A 17,857-nucleotide genomic window follows, 5' to 3' on the forward strand; every position below is an offset into this window, starting at 1 on the left:
AGCCAATTAACCTTCCACACCCCCGGGGCCTGGGAAATGACTTCCAGCAGCCATTGTTCTTGCTGGACAGATGTTTCCTCCTCCACCAACCCCCAAACAGGATCTTCACCAGCAGAGTCAACTAGAAGCAATGCGGCTGACTTCCTGAAACTGCTTCCCTGGCTCTGCAAAACACCCAAAGGGATTTAATCGCTTCAACGCACCAGAAACAATGGATCTTAAAAGACATTAAAGGACATCCAAGCGTCGTCACTCAATGACTCCTAAATAAATACATGCCACTTGCCAAGTCACCAGATTTTGACCACGTGACCTTGGGGATGCTGCATCAGTCATAAATGTGAAACGTGGTCATAAGTCACTTTTTCAGTACCGCTGTATCTTTGAATGTCACTAAACCAATGGTTGTAAGTCAAGGACTACCTATATATCCACGTTGTAATTTTTTCCCTGTGGGCAGAGTAAGAAAGTAACTGCCTGAAATTAGGATGAAAAATCAGGAATATAAATATTTTTGTCATGCCAAATTCAAAACTAAACTGCTATGATAGGAAGCTAGAAAAGTCCCACTTGAACATCTCTTTTGCTGACCACTCAAGGAAAAACATGGCAAAGCAGATGAAACATTCAGGGAAATACGTCCATATGCTCAGACCCATTTGGCTCTTAGGTTTATACGTCCTCCCTAAAACAATGATCACGTCGAATGTGCTGGTTAATGATATTGTGGTATCTGCCAAAAGCAAACTTAGTCCAAGCTGAATTACCTACACAGACAAGAGCTGCTGTCAGCAATATTTGCAAAGGCCAGAGAAAAAACTGAAAGGGAGGAAACCGCAAGTGTGACCATCTCAAGAGTAACGAGAGAGAGAAATGGGGAGGTCGAGAGGAGCAAAGTGGAGAAAATAAGATCAGGCTGGCTGAAACCCTGAATCCAGCATTTTGCCACAGGCCCAAGTGCTGTGATTTAAGGTTAGTCTCTAATGACCTGCCTTCCACTCCTGCCTTCCCTTCACTTTGGCCACCTTCATACAGCTGTCAATCCACCGATACTTACCAGCCCAGCTTGTCCAAACAACAACTGTACCGCCGTTTTACATGCTCCCCGCCATGTAGAAGGGCAAACTTGATTCAGGACTTCTGTCACAGGAGAGTCATCTCTTGGGGTCATTCCATTATGGTAGCCAGCTTCTTTAATTAATTGTATCATAGTGTGCTGTCAATATAACACAAGGGGGGGGGAGGGGTTAAGCAAAAAAAGAATACCCAAGCAAGACAGATAATTGCCCACTCCAACTCAATCTATTTTGCACTGCCGATCTCTAGCACTCCTACTTATAGTACCGTTCTTCAAGTTACGATGGCCCAAGCCAATCTTCACCAGTTTCCCACAAACTTACTGCTTCCAGGCATTGCCACGCCCCCGTTCCAGCTCCAACTATTCGGTGTGCACATGGACAGGATCAAAAGGAAATGCCAATGGCATCTCCAGAAGCAGTACAAGAGAATGTTGGAAAGTGGTACTGAGTGGAGAGAAAAAAAACAATGCATGAAACCATCCTGTTGAAGAGATTGGGGGGATAGTTTAAAGGGAGGCTGTTTGCTTTAATTTTTATTTTTGACATTAAATCCAACTCTCCGTATCTGAAAATCAGAGCCAGGCTACGAGATTTCAAGTGGATCACTGCTCTCTTCAGTCAAAATTCTCCCAAAGAGAGGAATCCCAGAGACCAAGAAGGATAGCAGAGAGAAGGATTTCTATCTAATTATATTATTAAATTAATCAAGAACAGAATCTGCATATATAGTTGCAAGTTTCAAGGCCATAATTGATTGAACAAATGTAGAATTGCTGAAATATAAAAAGAATGTGAAAAGAAGCAACATTTTTCACATGTTTTAATGAAAACTACTGGTTTTCTGCAGCTCAGAAATACTATGCTAATAGATAGGAAAAGACAAAATATGTAGAATTCAAGATAGACTATGCTAACAGAATGAAACGTAAGAGTAAAAGAGAAATCTATTGGAAATATAAGGAGAGGAATATAGTCAAAGATGAATTCAAGGTCATTTCCATGGGAAATGACAATCCAAAGAGAAAGTGATGATGACAAGAGCTTCTTAATTCCTAGTTTGAACCAGAGGGAATTGGAGTCCTAGCTGACCATTATTATGACATTGCAGAAAAAAAGAGGTTACACAAGGGGAATATAAGAATGTAACCAATTTAAAGAAATTTAGATCATAGGGCCGGATGGACTTCATCTTAGGTTACTGGAGGCTACAAAAAATTGCTTTCATTATGTGTTGAGAACCCCAAAAAGAGGGCAGAGAAGAGCAATAAAGATGATTGGGGGACTGGAAGGTAAAGGGTATGATGAATAGTTGCAGGAACTGTGTATGTCTAGACTAACAAAGAGAAGGAATAAGGCTGACGTGTCTTTCAATATTTGAGGAGCTATGCTTTTCCATGGTTGTTCCATCTTCAATATCTTTACTGATGTTGTAATACTGCTCCTTGTCTCTTCTAACGGCACTCTGAAAGTCTGATAGGACTTTTCATGTTGTGGAGAGAAAGGTTAATGACCCGTTTCCCCCCCCACACAAAAAAAGATTCAACTGGAAAATAAGCCCCATCAAGATTTTTCAGGATGCTTGTAATATAAGCCCTACCCACCAAATATGCTCCAGTTAAGATCATCAACCAGACGGACACATTTATTATTATATTTCCCCCAAAATAAGACGTAACCTAAAAATAACCCTTAATGCATCTTTTGGAGCAAAAATTAATATAAGACCCAGATTTATTTTCGGGGAAACACAGTGTGGGTGGTTTGTTTCCTTGTGCAGGTCCTTCATAATCAGCCCTGTCCTGTCTCCCCTCTACCTGGAAGCCGGCTGTTAGCAGCATCTACGTGTGTAGTTTACTTTAAGGACTGGCGTGAGGGCTCTACTGAAATCTCCTCACATACTATCTGATGTATCAGCACTTCTCCAGTGACTCTTGGCAGCTGATCTTGAGAGTTCACTGCAGCTAATTCATCCATGATCTTATACCCATATTAGCATTTGTGCTCTGTAACGGAGGGGGTAGAAAACCTTCCAGCTCCAGGTGTTGAACGTTGCACATCCAGTTGTTTCTCCAACTCTTCTTGAGTCAAGAATGTAATACATAGTTTGATCTACCTCAAGTTGTGAGAACAGCTTCCTCCTCACTGTTGGAGCACTGGGCATTTCTCAAAGTGGTGGAGGTGTCAGGTTCCTGCCAGAACGATGCTTCGTGGACTGCTTTCGCTTTTGCTGTAACTGCATGGGAACTAGGGAGGGGGACTGGGCCATCAGGATGGATTCCCTCCCAGGCAGTTTCAGCCTGTTACCCGAGGCCACGGCCCCCCAAGGACGACCTGTTATCACCAGCCCACCTCTGAGTTCTCATAACAGCTGTGCGGCATCGCATTGGCCACGGGTGGACATGGGGCTCTGGGTGGGGGATGAACAGGGGAAATTAGCTGAACGCTTTGTGTGGGAATCTTCAGACTCCGCCTGACTTCTCTGCAATCCCTTATCTCAGTAAAAGCTCCTTGGGAAATACCATCTGTTTCAAGAGTCGTGCTTTCCTGAGAAGACAGACGAGGCAAGTCCTTACAGTCGGTTTGCTGTCCATCCATCCCATATCATATGTCTCCTCCGATCAGGACTACAGGTATAGTAGCATTTCGTCAATTCCAGGTTCTCTTGTTTCATCCATAGATGATTCGTTTCAATAGCTCCAATATCTTCAGGTTGTTCGGTTTCCCAAATGTGATACTTGTTAAACGAGGTGACATCTGAGCTGGCATAACTCTTAATTCGTTTCATTCCCATACATGAAGTAGGAAACATTAAGGGGTGTTTTTTGCTGAAGGATCCCTACTGACAAACATATAGGATTTAACCCCAGTCTCCTATATCAAACGGCAGTGCTCTAACCACTATGCTCTCCAACCACACACACACACATACGCACACAATTTTTATTAAGAATGTTGATTATAATAGTAAAATCTAATCCAAACTAAACTTAAAAGACAATAGAAAGGAGGAGTAAAAATGCAAGAAAAAAGTAAGACTACGATAAAGAAAGAAGTATATAAAGACGTGACTTCCAATCTTCATCACAAGTGTAATGACTCCTTCACCACTTTTGAGGTTGCAAACTCAAACTGTATCTCGTATCCCATCTCTTACCTATAAAGCACCATCTTTTCAGTCCTTATGTCAGCAAAAAGTCCCTAAAGGGTTGCCAGAATTAACAACATACCTTGTCCACTGCCGCCCCCACCTCCACCCCTGCCACCTTGAGGAGAAGCACAGCAGGAATTGGAAGGTTAGACCAAGACACAGAGGTTAAGTTCACATCGAGACATTAGGAGGAATTTCTTTGCAATTACAGGGAAAAAATGTACAGCTCAAACTGAGACAAGGAAGCAAACCATGACCATACAAAGCCATTCCGAATGCAAGGGGAAACTGCCAGAGAAGTTCAGGATGGCATGACACAAAGCAGAAAAGATGCCCAAGTAAAATGGCAGAGAGGTTTTCTTAGCTGAACACAGAATTGGTTTTTGCACCTAACTCAACTTCACTTTCTCATGAATACCACATATACGTGTCCCAGTACCACAAATTTTCAAAGGCCTGCCCTCTACCTATCTGGTTCTAGCACATAGTAAGATTCTACTCCCAGAAGGACAAAAAAATCGACAGTGCAACTGAAGAGACTTACCGTTTTCAGTTTTAAGTTATCTGCTGCAGATTCGTTGAAGGATATTCCTTTCAGAAAGTGGGCCCCTATCTGGATGGGAACAGTTGGCAGCTCACACTGAATAGGCTGGGAGGGAGTCTGTCTCCGTCCAGTCTGCTGAGCTTCAGCTTCACTGCAGCAGCCCTAAAGCCACAAAAGTCCAAAGCAAAAGAGAACCACTTGATTGTTACCCACCAGTTTTGCCTCTCTTGACTAGATCCAGAGAAAGAGGCTCTTACCTGCAAGCTTTCTTCAATTGCCTTTGGATTCAAGTGGAAACCAGCCTTCATTGCATATTCACAGTGACCCAAACTATCCAAAGCAATCTTATATGCCTGATACATATATATATAAAAAAAAGCACCACATAAGAGATAAATATCAGAACAGACTGTCCATAAAACCCCAAACAGGAAAAGCACCCCTTCATACCACCAGTCCTTACCATGGACATCGTGCCCTGTCTGGAGAGTAAAGAAAATAATCATCCCCTCCAGGGAAACTGACCTGCAAAGCACTGTCCGTTTTCAAGTTCAATTCTTTTAGCTGGTGCTCTGGGATGGCCACATTCTGGGAGCAGAAGAGTTGCTGGACTTCGATTCCAGCCAAGCAGCCATCACGGCCTCCCTCTTTCTCTCGAAGCCGTGAAGTGGCCTTTTAAAGAGGTGGCAGAAAAGGTGACAAAATGACAGGAGTAGTTTTGAATTGTTTAAGTGAAGTTAAATGTCATAGTTTATATTTCATATTGGGACATTAAGCCAAAGTTTAGGAAAGAGGCAGCTTTGTTTTTACAAACATAACTCTGATCAAAGATCACTTCATCATGATAGACAAAGGGGCTAACTTTGCAAATAGAATTCTTTTGGTATCGTTTCTGAAAACAATTTAAAAACAAAAATAGTACAAATTTTGAATGAGGAAAGGAAATGAATGTAATAAGTAAGTGAAAAAGAAAAAAAGAAAAGAAAAAAGTTATATAAGGAGCGGCTTCCTCCTTATCATCATCAATTAATTTATATTTTACCCACTCCCTCTAACACTACAACAGTAATTTTTTCCCCAGAGCCTATCCTTTCTAATCCTCAAACTCATACATCACAAGTTCATTTTTTTTTCCTTTTTTCAGCAAAAAGTTTGTAAGGCATTTCCAAGCGCTAATGGATGTTAGTTATTGTCTAAACAAACAAGTCAATTTTGCCATCTCTAATAATCGTCTCATCTCTGCCAGCTATTTCAAAATTTCCAAACCCAGCCTGACTTTAGCCCTGTGTAGCAAACGGGCCCAGCTCCAAAGGAGGCAGAGAAGCAGTTGGGGTAGAACGGGGAGAGCAGCCACCCGCCGAAGGGAAGGGGGCTTTGCCTGGAGGGTAAAGAGACACCCCAACTTCAGAACTCATTGAGGGAGGAAACGTCTCAGATCCAACCTCCAGTCTATATTTGCCGTTTCCCAAGGGAAGGCAGATGGTCTGACAATATTCTTGAAAGAGAGATGATCAACATTTGTGGGCTCGTCCACAAATAGGAAGGTGGTGGTGAAGTGGTTGAAGTGCAGTACTGCAGGCAAGCTCTGCCCACAGCCTGGAGTTCGATCCTGGCAGGGCTCAACTCAGCCTTCCATCCTTCTGAGGTCAATAAAACGAGGACCCAGATTGTTAGGGGCAATATGCAAGTAATGCACCGCCCAGAGAGTGCTGAAAAAAGCGTTATGGGTTGGTATACAAGCCTAAATGCTACTTGCGATTGTTATTAACACAGCATTCTAAGATTCTGGCTCTGGTGCAAAATTAGAAGTGTTAATTAATCCCTCTCATCAGCTATTTTATCCACTCAGTTGATAAAGCAGAATTACTGGGGCCATCAGGTGGGCACTTTAAAAAAGTGGGCACTTTAAGTTTGATTGGCTGGGTCAACTTTCCTCTTGCAGAGCCCACTTAAACTCTTTGACCTAATTAATAAGCATATCTTCTGAACGTGACCCTCGAAAAATTCCCCTGCACATGGAAACCTAGGCATCATAAAGGAAACAAAACTAAGTTATGTGATGGTTGAAGGAAAAGGCAACAATTCTGCCTATCCTGATTAAAGAGGGAAGCCTGAATGCAGAAGTCCTGACATCTCCACACAGCAGCAGCAGCAGCAGCAGCAGCAGCAGGAGCCCTACCTCTGTTGCTCCCTTCCATGACCGGACTGCTTCATCCAGTTCGGTTGTGGGGTTTGCGCTGGATGTCTCACTCATGCTAGAATTTTTTCTTTCCTGGGCTGCAGCCTCAATGAAGCATGACTGAGCCACTGGCTGGACTTTCTGCAAAGCCTGGGATAGAAACTGAAAATGAACCTGCATCACGGTCAAAAAGCAACGTCCAAGTACCTGTTAAAAATAAATAAAAATATAGACCATCATTAGATTCAGGAACATGGTGGGATTTGTATTCAAACTAGATCTTCACATGCAAAATATCTGATGATCTCACCCTGGATTTCCCCCCCCCATCCTGGCATTTCCTAGTGGCCTTTTACCCAAGTATTAACCACCCCAAGCACATTAAGCTTTTCAATGGCAGCTCATTTCTATGGAAAGGAAAAATTGTTCACAAAATCACCCAAAACCAAGCTCAACTTGAGAGAAATGTTGTTTCACTATCCTATGCATATTTTTGAAATTAAAAAAGCATTTCTTCTCTATACTGAAAGACCACTGTTTACAGGATTAAAACTTCAGGCTGCAACTGCAAAGCATCTATAGGTGGTCTTTGACATACAACATTCAGTGACCATTCAAAAGTTAACAACAGCTCTGTGACCAGTTTTCACACTTATGACCGTTGCATCATCCTCATGGTCATGTGATTTACATTTGGATGCTTGGCAACTGACTCACATTTATGATGGCTGCTGTGTCCCAGGGTTATGCGACCCCCTTTTGTGACCTTCTGACAAACAAAGTCAATGGGGAATCCATATTCACCTAACAACCATTTCACTAACTTATCAACTGCAGTGATTCACTTAACAAATGTGGTGAGAAAAGTCGTAAAATGGAGCAAGCTCACTTAACATATGTTTCACTTAGCAAAACAAATTCTGGGCTCAATTGTGGTCGTAACACGAGGCTACCTGTAGTTAAACATTTAACTAGAAATAAGCCCATGGAATATCATGGAATTTATTGTTGAATAAACATATATATGGTCTATGAATGTGCTCTAACCTAGAATGTTAAACTGCAGTATATTATTAAAGCCTTGGTATTTTTTGTAGTTTGTTAATTTAAGCAAACATATACTGTGCTATCGATTAAATTATTAAACACTCTAATCCTTACAGTAATCACCGAGCAAGCAAACATGCTTTCACGTTCACTCCGAGAGAGGGGAGTTGGGAAGACTTGCTTTCATGACCTGCAGGGAATGTGCCATGTATTGTCTCTTCCTTCCTGAAAACAAGAACTGTCCTGCTGACTGCCAGCCCTCGGAGGTGGGCCATCACGAGAAACAGACCCCGCTACTACACTATTAGAAGTGTAATTTACTGCTACAGAATATAACAACAACAGACTCTTGAGAGCCTTCCATTAATACCTAGAATACTCATGGTAGGCCAATTTTGATGACTCTCGCCTCCCTTTTGGGGCCCAGCTGGCATTTACAGAACCACACTTGGATTTATTCTTCAAGGCACTCATTCTTATTGTTTCTCTACACTTACTGACCTTCTAGAGAAGGCAAAGATAAACTGTCCAACTTATTTGACAGGACAACGAATTCTTGATTTGGCACAGGAAATTCTTGCGAGGGACGTGTATCACCAAAAGCCCCCCAAAGTTAGGAGAAAACTGAAGAGATGGAAGAATGGAGATGAATGTGGCACAAATGAAGACTCCCACTCCAAAAAACCTTCATCCTGTTAATTAACTGGGCGTAATCCAAGACCAACCTCACTTGGGCTATTGTGTTCAATTCTGCAATTTAAAAAACTTTTATGAACTGGACCAAGTCCAGAAAATGGCTACAACGGGAAAAGAACAGGAGGTCCCACAAATCCTAGCATGTTAAGCTTGCAGAAGAGAAAGCTGAGAGGGATGCAATAACTGTTTTCAAATACCTGACTTGCTAGAAGGCTGAAGACACAAATGAGACATTACGTCTTGGCAGTAAGAGAAGTCAGTGGAAACGGTTGCTGCCCATAGTGGCTTTTCCCCTTTCAGTGGAATCTTCAGAGATTGGTGGGGATTTATTGGGAATTGTGTAGAGAATCCTGCCATATTCAGAGGTTGGACTATATGTCTCTTTAGATAATTTCCAGCTCTATGATTCTATGATTCATTGTTGAGCATCTTCTGGAGCTATAGTTGAAGAGCATCTGTAGGCAAAAGTCTCAGGTTTGTGGAAGAGGACTCTACAGCTGCGCAAAGGAAAGGATTCCTGCCCTTGTTGTGAAGAGGGAGAAGCCCTGGGTACTTGATGAGACTGAAATCATAATCTACAGTGAGGCAGCCTATCAAGAAAAGTGTTCCACTGAAGGGAGGGAGGGAGGGAGGGAGGGAGGGAGGGAGGGAGGAAGGAAGGAAGGAAGGAAGGAAGGAAGGAAGGAAGGAAGGAAGGAAGGAAGGAAGGAAGGAAGGAAGGAAGGAATTGAGCCTACCGACAAATATCCCTCCTTATTGATCCATCTGGAAACAAAAGACGCAGCCAGTAAAGAAAATGGCCTTGATGGAGGTCTGTAGAAACTGGGGGCTGAAACATTTTTATTTATAATTATTTACAAATAATTCAAAGCAGAAAATATATGCAACACACTTTCCTACTCCTATTATTCCACAATAGCAACAAAGAGTTGGGCTGAGTGTGTGTGAATGGCCAAAGGTCACCCAACTGGCTTTCATGGCTAAGGCGGGACTCTTGCATTCTACTGTACTCTAAAGTGTCCAGGATTACAAGATAATTGTGGAAAGGGCTCAGACAGATGCCTTCCAAAGTATCTGAGTTATATAAAGGAGGAGGAGCTCCAGAGCCAATAGACTTTCTGCTGTTTTCGTGCCCTGGCTTCAGTGAAGGGAGAAAATATCCATGCAATTGGCAGGCCAAGTGCAGGAGTGATGTGAACGTGGAATGTGGCTTGAAGAGGAGCTGGGCAAGAAACGAACTGGAGGAGGAAGGCAGCTTCTGGAGCCAGGCTAGTGAAGAGGTCAGGAAGATGTCAGCGTTCCAGCAAAAATCCTCCCTTCCAATCAGTAACTCTGAGACAAGCATCATCTCAAAAGGACCTTTATGAGAATCGCACCTGGCATCATATCTGTGGAATCTCGAAACTAAAAGTTTCCCGGACTCCCCACAACGTCCCAAACTAATAACCATCCCCTTTTCTTCCGTCATCACATCACATGGACCAATCACGATCCGTCCCAATGTAAGATCCTTTTTCCATCCTGTGCCACACTTAATAACCTTGAACTGAGAAAAGAATTTTATTTTGTCTACTTAGAACGACTCAATTGAAATCACCCCCCCTCCCACTTTCTCAGGCTATGTGGCAGCGTGGAATACGGCTTCCAAAGCTGACAGAAGGCTTGTCTGGAGACGGCTACAAACAAGCAGCCGAAGGGAAGTTGCGAGGCAGGAGAAAGAATGCGCAACAATTTACTAGTGGCAGAGAGGAGATAACCCGAATCTGTTGGTAATCAAGTAACACACAATATCTTGAAAGAGGGAGCAGAGGAAAAGGCACAGCCTCGGTCAGAAACACGCCGAGGCTAAAAATGAGCAGGAGTCCAGAGCAGGAATACATGTTCTATAAGTGGCCAAGAGAGGAGATCGTCTGAAAAATCCCCTCCTGGATTTTATTACAGGGCTTTCAGGGAGGAGACATATAGCAATCAAAGGAGACTCGGCTGCTGGAAAGCCAACTCAGCCAAGATTACAAGGTGCACAAAGATGGTCTTTGCTGATTTTAATTTCTCTCAGAATGAAGAAAAAGAAATAACAGGATCATTCCCCCCAGATCTGATTAGTTTCCTAGACCAATAAAAAAGCAGCTTAAGACTAAAAAGGAATATTGGTGACGGTTCTTGGGGTTGAGCCTTCATGGGAACCTTCTGACGAGAAAGCCATGAATTGAAACCAATAAATGTGCGGTGCTTCTCTGGGGAGAGCTGAAGACAGGCGTCACACAGTCCACTGATGCTAGGAAGTGGCCTTCCTCAAGTGGAGATGCTGATATCTCCCCTTGAAGTGCCTGGGTAATGAATCCATTCAAAAGCTACAAGTTCAAAATAATCTTTCAGCTCCCATTCTTTTCTGGGCATCAGAGGTCAGTAAATCTTTCTGGCTCTTTATGCTCAAATGCTGAGCAGGCAGCAGGCAGCAGAGCGCACCACAGGGTTGTGTGTTGAGTCCCTTACTCTATACTCTTTATGTACATGACTGCATTCCCACTCACACCAGTAATACTATGACTAAATTTGCAGATGATACAACACTGGTGGGACTTATCTCCTGGCGGGGAGGAGTCTGCCTACCGAGATGAGGTAGACCAGTTGCTTTCGTGGTGTGAAGACAGTAACTTGGCCCGAAACACCAATAAGACCAACGAGCTTATAGTGGATTATAGAAGGAACAGATCAGACCTCCAGCCCTTGCTTATCAATGGAGACCGAGGGGAGCAAGTGGCCAGTTTTAAGTTTCTGGGTGTTACCCTGAAAGAGGACCTGACCTGGGGGCCCCACATTGCAGCCCTGGTTAAAGAGATTATACTACTTGAGACTTCTCAGAAAACCACTGAATGAAAAACTTCTGGTGACCTTCTCCCGCTGCACCATAGAGAGCATTTTAACATACTGCACCCCTGTATGGTTTGCCAATTGCACAGTGGCAGATAGGAAAGCACTCCAGAGGGTTAATGTCATTGCACAGAGGATCATGGGTTGCCCTCTCCCCTCTTTGGAAGAGCTTTAGAGCTTCCGCTGCCTTAAGAAAGTTCAAAACATCCTCAAAGATCCATCTCATCCTGGGAACCCCCTTTTTTAAAAAAACTGTTATCATCTGGCAGATGGTACAGGACAATAAAAACAAGGACAAATAGGCTGAAAAACAGCTTCTATCCCAGGGCAGCAGCTCTTTTGAATTCTACTGTGTAATGCAATACTAATGTAGTATCAGGGGCTTTCAATTCAATTGTATAGAATGTGAAGGATGTGTGTTTGTGTTTTATTTTTATAGTTTTCTTATGTATGATGTACACTGAAGATGGCATTTAATTTTGTTGTACAAGGTGTAACAACAATAACGTAAACTAAACTATACATCACATATTCAAATGTGCTTCCTGCACACTGGGAAAGGAAGAAGCCTGCCCCCCCCCCGCTTTTTTAAAACAAATTTTATTCAGTTTTTCACATTAAAAACAAAAATCTCTTTTTAGTGGACAACATATTTCCGGGTCATCACCTTTACATATAAATATGACAGCAATTATACATTCATATATGAATACTTAATTCTATCATTACCTTTTCCATTCCAAATTTTCAGTAAGGAGAGAAACAAACACATTAATTCTAGCCTCTTTCATTAATCTCAATCGAAACATCTTTTTGTTTCATTTCAATTATTTCAAATATAATCCTTTAATATTTATTTTAAAAATAAAGATAAACAATATGTGTTTGCCTAATAATAATAATAATAATGATAATAATGATAATAAAAAGTTACCAACGTCTCTCCTTGCTTTTAATAGTCTACATTAACTTATTAATTTAGTTGGTTCTTTGATCTGTCATATTCCCTTTCCATTACACATTCTTTTTATAAATTCTAAATTAATACAAATTTTAACACTAAAGGAAAAAAAAACAAGTATAGGTTTCCCCCTTTTTACTGCTTTGAGTGTGACACCTCAATGATTAAAATATACCTTTAAGATTCCCTCATCTTGATTCCCAATAAACCCTTATTTTTAAGAAGTTACAATAATAATCATTACATCTTTTCATTTGGATTCCGCAGCATATTTTCCCCCCTTAATTTTTAATAAAAGTTATCAGTATCTATATTACCCTATTTTCTAAATATTTTTAATTGCAGAAATATTCTTATTACCCCTTGTCACCCTGCCGAATCCCCTTTTTAATTCATGAACCATTATCTCTGAAAAAACAATTTCTTTTCAACCTTTTACTATTCCCGTAATTCTTTATTTCATGCACCTGTTTCTTACTGCTTCTCCTCCCCCTCTTTCCCCCATACCTTTTCTCATTCCAGTTTATATCCCTCTCTTTCTTAATATCTTCCTTTCCCCTTTTCTGCTGGGTCTTTCTGCCTTTCCCGACTTCACAGGTATTCCCCCTTTTGATTGCCTTCTTAAATCTCAACTTTTTAACCTTCCTTCTTTCCCCACTTCTTTGTGGTGTTCTTTGTGTTAATTGTCTATTTAAGATGTCTTCTCCTTGAGTCGACTCCTCCTCCTCTGAAGCTCTTTCTTCTTGTTCTTCAATCGCCATTTCCATTTTTTCTAACACAGAGCAAAGTGATTCGCCCCTTTCCTGTAGTAATTCTCTCATGTTTTTAAGTTCCATTTTTAATTCCCGAAGATATCATCATTACACACTCTTATATTTTACGATCGTTAAAGTCCACAAAAAAACCACTTTTACTTTCCTTCTTTCAATTTTCTAAAGTTCTCAGTTATTCCAGCCCAGGGTCTATCCCACAAACATCAATCAATCCCACAGTCAGTCTTTCCTTGCTTTTTTCTTTATTCTGGTTCTGCTTTCACTTTCTAAGATTCTAACTTTGTTTCAATATTTCTTTAAGGTTATATCCACACAAGTTCATTCAGAAACAGGATGCTTTCCCTTTTGTTTGAGCTCAAGTTTTTGTCAAATAGTGGCATTCTCCATTATACGAAGTCTTCACTTTTTCCCCCTATTTTTTTGTTTAGGGTTTTACAAACGTCAATATTCCAGCACAGTCCAGTCTCCAATTTGTAAACTTTATTATTGTTATTTTCTTTTCCCCCCCCGTCCCTTTCTAATTTCGCCGCTCACTTTTCTTTTCTTAAAAATTCTATGTTACCTTAACCCCGGGGTACTTTTGTTTAGTTGTATTGCCCAGTTGTCCCGGTTCAGATGTTATCCACCTCTTTCTTCCCTCCTGCACAAATCTTAATCCAGCTGAGTCCTCCTCTTCGGGGTGGCCATTTTAAACCACCGCTGCATTCGTCTTCGGGGGGAAAAAGACCAAGCCCAGGAGGGGAGATGGGGCTCCCCTCAACCTGGCTCGCGGCTTCCCTTACTCCGCTGCCTCTCCAAGGCAGCTTCAGCCCCTAATCGTAATAATCGGGGCTCTCCAACGAAAGAGCACAGACCATAGCCGCAGAGAGTCGCGATCTACGGTCCGTCAGCAAGGAGGCTCTGCCTTCTTCCCCAAGAAGCCTGCCCTTTTGAAGCACAATAGCACCTAAAAATTTATGATGTCTAGAATTGTTAATATTTTTGCATAAATATGACCCAAAATTTATCTGTTCTCCATACAGATCCTAAAACTAGATAAAGAGAACCCAGTTAAACCTGTGAGTCAAAACATTATACTGTTAATTAATTTATTAAGGAAAATGATCCAAAACTTCTGGGCATGGAACCCAGACTGTTAAGACTCTCTATACAAACCCCTGTTTCCATATGGGAGCAAATGGCATCTGAAACCTAAAATTCCTATGACAGGGAGGCACTCTGGTCCCAACGCTGATTAACTTCTATGTACTGACAAGCCAGGATTCCTCTGCTTTCAGTAAGTCCACATGCCAAAGATACTTAATACACATCAACCTAGATTTATGCCAATGACATGATCCTTATGCACAATCTCTTCTATAGGTGAATGGTATGATCCTTATATGCAATCTGAAGTTGGCCTGAAGGGATATCTAGGGAAGTTGGATGCTTATTGTGTCATTAATTAATTAGACTCATTGGGGTGAAAGGGACCATCGAGGTCTTCTAGTCCAGTCCCCTGCCCAAAGCAGGAATCCTCATACCATCTTGGACAAATGGTTTTCTTTCTCTCTTTTTTTTTTTAACTTCTATTACGTTTTGTCTGGGAAAAGAGGGGGAAGGTGAGAGCAAAGAAACTTTGTAACACTGCCAACTAGAGGCTTGAAAGTATCTTAGACGAAGCTGAGAAAGCTGAGAAAGAAAGAGAGACTCCCTTTCAAGGACATTGCAACCGGATAAGATAGAGGGAAGAGCACGGGAGAGTGTTATTGCAGGTGTTCTTCTGGATTTCTATCAACAATTGAAGCTTGGTTTTGAAGTCTGTGGAGAAGAGAGTTATAATAAGAGCCTTGGATGATTAAATAAAGTGCAGTGTGTTCTTTTTATTTATTTTTTTAAGTTGTGCTATCCCTCCTTACCGGCTCTACTGTACTCCTTTCTTTTTTTAAAAAAAAACTTTTATTTTTGTAATATTTCCACTTTCGCTTTTTATTTTAAAGGGAAAGCCTCAAAAAATTTTCTTTTCTTTTTCTTTCTTCGTTGAGATTTTTGCTTTTTCCATCCATACTTTTGGTTCATTTTTATGTTTTTGTTTATTTTTATTTTTGAGACCTCTTAATTGGATTAAGCTGTGAAGAACCTGAAGAAATTTTTCTCTCATCTTCTTTTTATTATTATTGGGCTTTTTTCCTTTTATTATTTTTATTTTTTATCTTGGATTACAATTGACTACTTCATAATTGGATTAAGGTTCAGAAGAACCTGAAGAAACTTTCCCCCTTTTTCCATTTACTATTATTGGGCTTTTTTCTCTCTACCATTTTTACTTTTCATCTTGGATTATAATTGGCTACTCCATAATTGGATTAAGGTTCAGAAGAACCTGAAGATTTTGAATTATTTAAAATGAGCCAGAAATTGATAGCTTCTGGCCCTTCAACTTCTACTTCCGCCTTCCCCACCATCTGGCCAACGTTCAATCCAGACAATGCTAAAGCAAGACAAAGAACAAGAAAAAGTGACCTTACAGATGATTATGCAAGGAATTCAAAATATTCAAGTAAAATCAGAGAATATTGAAAAGAGAATAGAGAACATTGAACAAAGAACAGAGAACACTGAACAAAGAATAGAGAACATTGAACAAAGGAACAGGGAAAACTGATGAAAAAGTGGAGAACATCCAACAAATGATGTTGACGTATGATGAGAGATTCCAAAAAATTGAAGAAGAAGATAAACAAAGAGACAAGAAGATTGGAGATATTGACAATAGATTAACAGTGGTTGAACAAGATAAAAGTGGGATGCTGATATGGGAGATGGATAGATCAGAATTTTATCTCAGATTTCAAAACATAGAGGAAGAAAAAGGACAAAATTTAGCTGAGATAATGATAGAAATTCTAGCGGAAGCTTTGGAAATAACAGAAGAGAAGATGATGGATGGAGTAGATGAAGTATATCGAGTTTTTACAAGATATGCAATGAGAAATAACCTACCAAGAGAAGTTCATATTAGATTTACAAAAAAAACCATTAAAACACAAATATTGCAAGTGGCAAGAAAGAAAACGCTGAAATATAAGGGCAAGGAGATTGTGGTTTTAAAACAAATACCCAGAAAAGTGAGAGAGATAAGAAGAGAATACTGATTTTTAACTAAAATGCTACTGAAAAAAGAGGTGAACTACAGATGGCTAATTCCAGAAGGATTAATGTTTACATGGCAAGAACAGAGACATAGAATTGATTCAATTGAGAAAGCAGAATTATTTTATGCAGAATTCTTTGGAAAGAGAAATGAAGAGGCAGAAAAAGAGGTCTCATTAACTGAATTTCAAGAGGACCAAATGGAGACTGTAAAAGAAGAAGGCGCAGTAGGTGGACAGATGGAAATTAAAGAACCACGTGAACCAAGATCCACGAGAGCCACCAAACCTAACTACAAAGTATAATCATGGAAGAGATAAAACTGATTACAATGAATATAAATTGACTTAATTCGGCTGTTAAAAGAAGGAATTTTTTTTTCATAAATTGGAGAAATTAAAATTTGATATAATCTGTCTAAAAGAAGTACACATTAAAAAACAATATGAACAATTGTTGGTCCAACCAAAATTAGGGAAAATATTTACTTCTTTGACTCAATGTAAGAAAAGAGGAGTGGTTTTATATATTAAAGAGACTATTTCAGCAAAATTGATTCATACTGATGAAGATGGAAGAGTATTAATGGTAGAAATAATGGACAATAATATGAAAACACTCCTGATTGCAATTTATGCTCCGAATAATAAACAAGAAGAATTCTATAAAAAATTACATATGAAAATAATTGAACTGGACTATGGTAATATAGTTATGATGAGAGATTTCAATGGAATTGTAGACAATAAATTGGATTATACAGCAACAATAACAAAACAAAATAGAAAGATTCTTCCTAAATCCTTCTTTAAAATGACAGATGAAGTAATTATTAAAAGATATATGGAGAGAAAGAAATGCTAAAATCAAATAATATACTTTCTACTCAAATAGACATTTATAATGGTCTAGAATAGATATGATTTGGATTTTAACAGAACTAATATTCAAGAAGCAAACATTGAAACAAGTACTTGGGCAGACCACAATCCAGTGACAATTAAATGGAAAGGACAAAAAAGAAGATTGAGATGGACGTTAAATAATACTATTTTAAAGGAAAAAGACTTTATACAGAGGATGGAGAAAGAATTGGCCTTCTTTAGAGAAAATAAAAAAGAAGATACTTCAACTCAGAATGTTTGGGACACAATGAAGGCATATGCTAGAGGCGTGATAATAGACTATACAAGGAAAAGGAACATCAGGAAAAGGCAAGCCACTAAAGTTCTAGAAGATGAGCATAAAAGACTTGAAAAAGAACTACAGAAAACACCACAGAAAAAAAGACATTAAACTAAAACTGGACATAATTAAACACAAAATGGGTCAAATAGAGAAAAAAGAATTAGCACAGAAAATTAGAAGTGCTAAACAGAACTACTTTGAAGATGCAAACAAACCAGGTAGATGGCTAGCATATAAAC

General features: G+C 40.1%; 1 protein-coding gene across 3 annotated transcripts in view; it reads right to left on the reverse strand.

Moving 5' to 3' along the window:
* GARRE1 (granule associated Rac and RHOG effector 1) overlaps positions 1-17,857 on the reverse strand; it is a 71,103-nt gene that overhangs the window by 9,795 nt on the left and 43,451 nt on the right. For all 3 annotated transcript variants that reach the window (XM_026714362.2, XM_087940399.1, XM_087940398.1), the window contains 5 exons: positions 6,951-7,157; positions 5,297-5,443; positions 5,029-5,124; positions 4,772-4,933; positions 1,058-1,216 (listed from right to left, as the gene is read on the reverse strand). In XM_026714362.2, the coding sequence (XP_026570147.1) occupies positions 1,058-1,216; positions 4,772-4,933; positions 5,029-5,124; positions 5,297-5,443; positions 6,951-7,130 (744 nt within the window). In that variant the 5' untranslated portion in view covers positions 7,131-7,157. The remainder of the gene's footprint in view (positions 1-1,057; positions 1,217-4,771; positions 4,934-5,028; positions 5,125-5,296; positions 5,444-6,950; positions 7,158-17,857) is intronic.

Source organism: Pseudonaja textilis, chromosome 11 (assembly GCF_049901715.1).
Source record: "Pseudonaja textilis isolate UNSWEBS1 chromosome 11, rPseTex1.2, whole genome shotgun sequence".
Taxonomy (NCBI): Eukaryota; Metazoa; Chordata; class Lepidosauria; order Squamata; family Elapidae; genus Pseudonaja; species Pseudonaja textilis.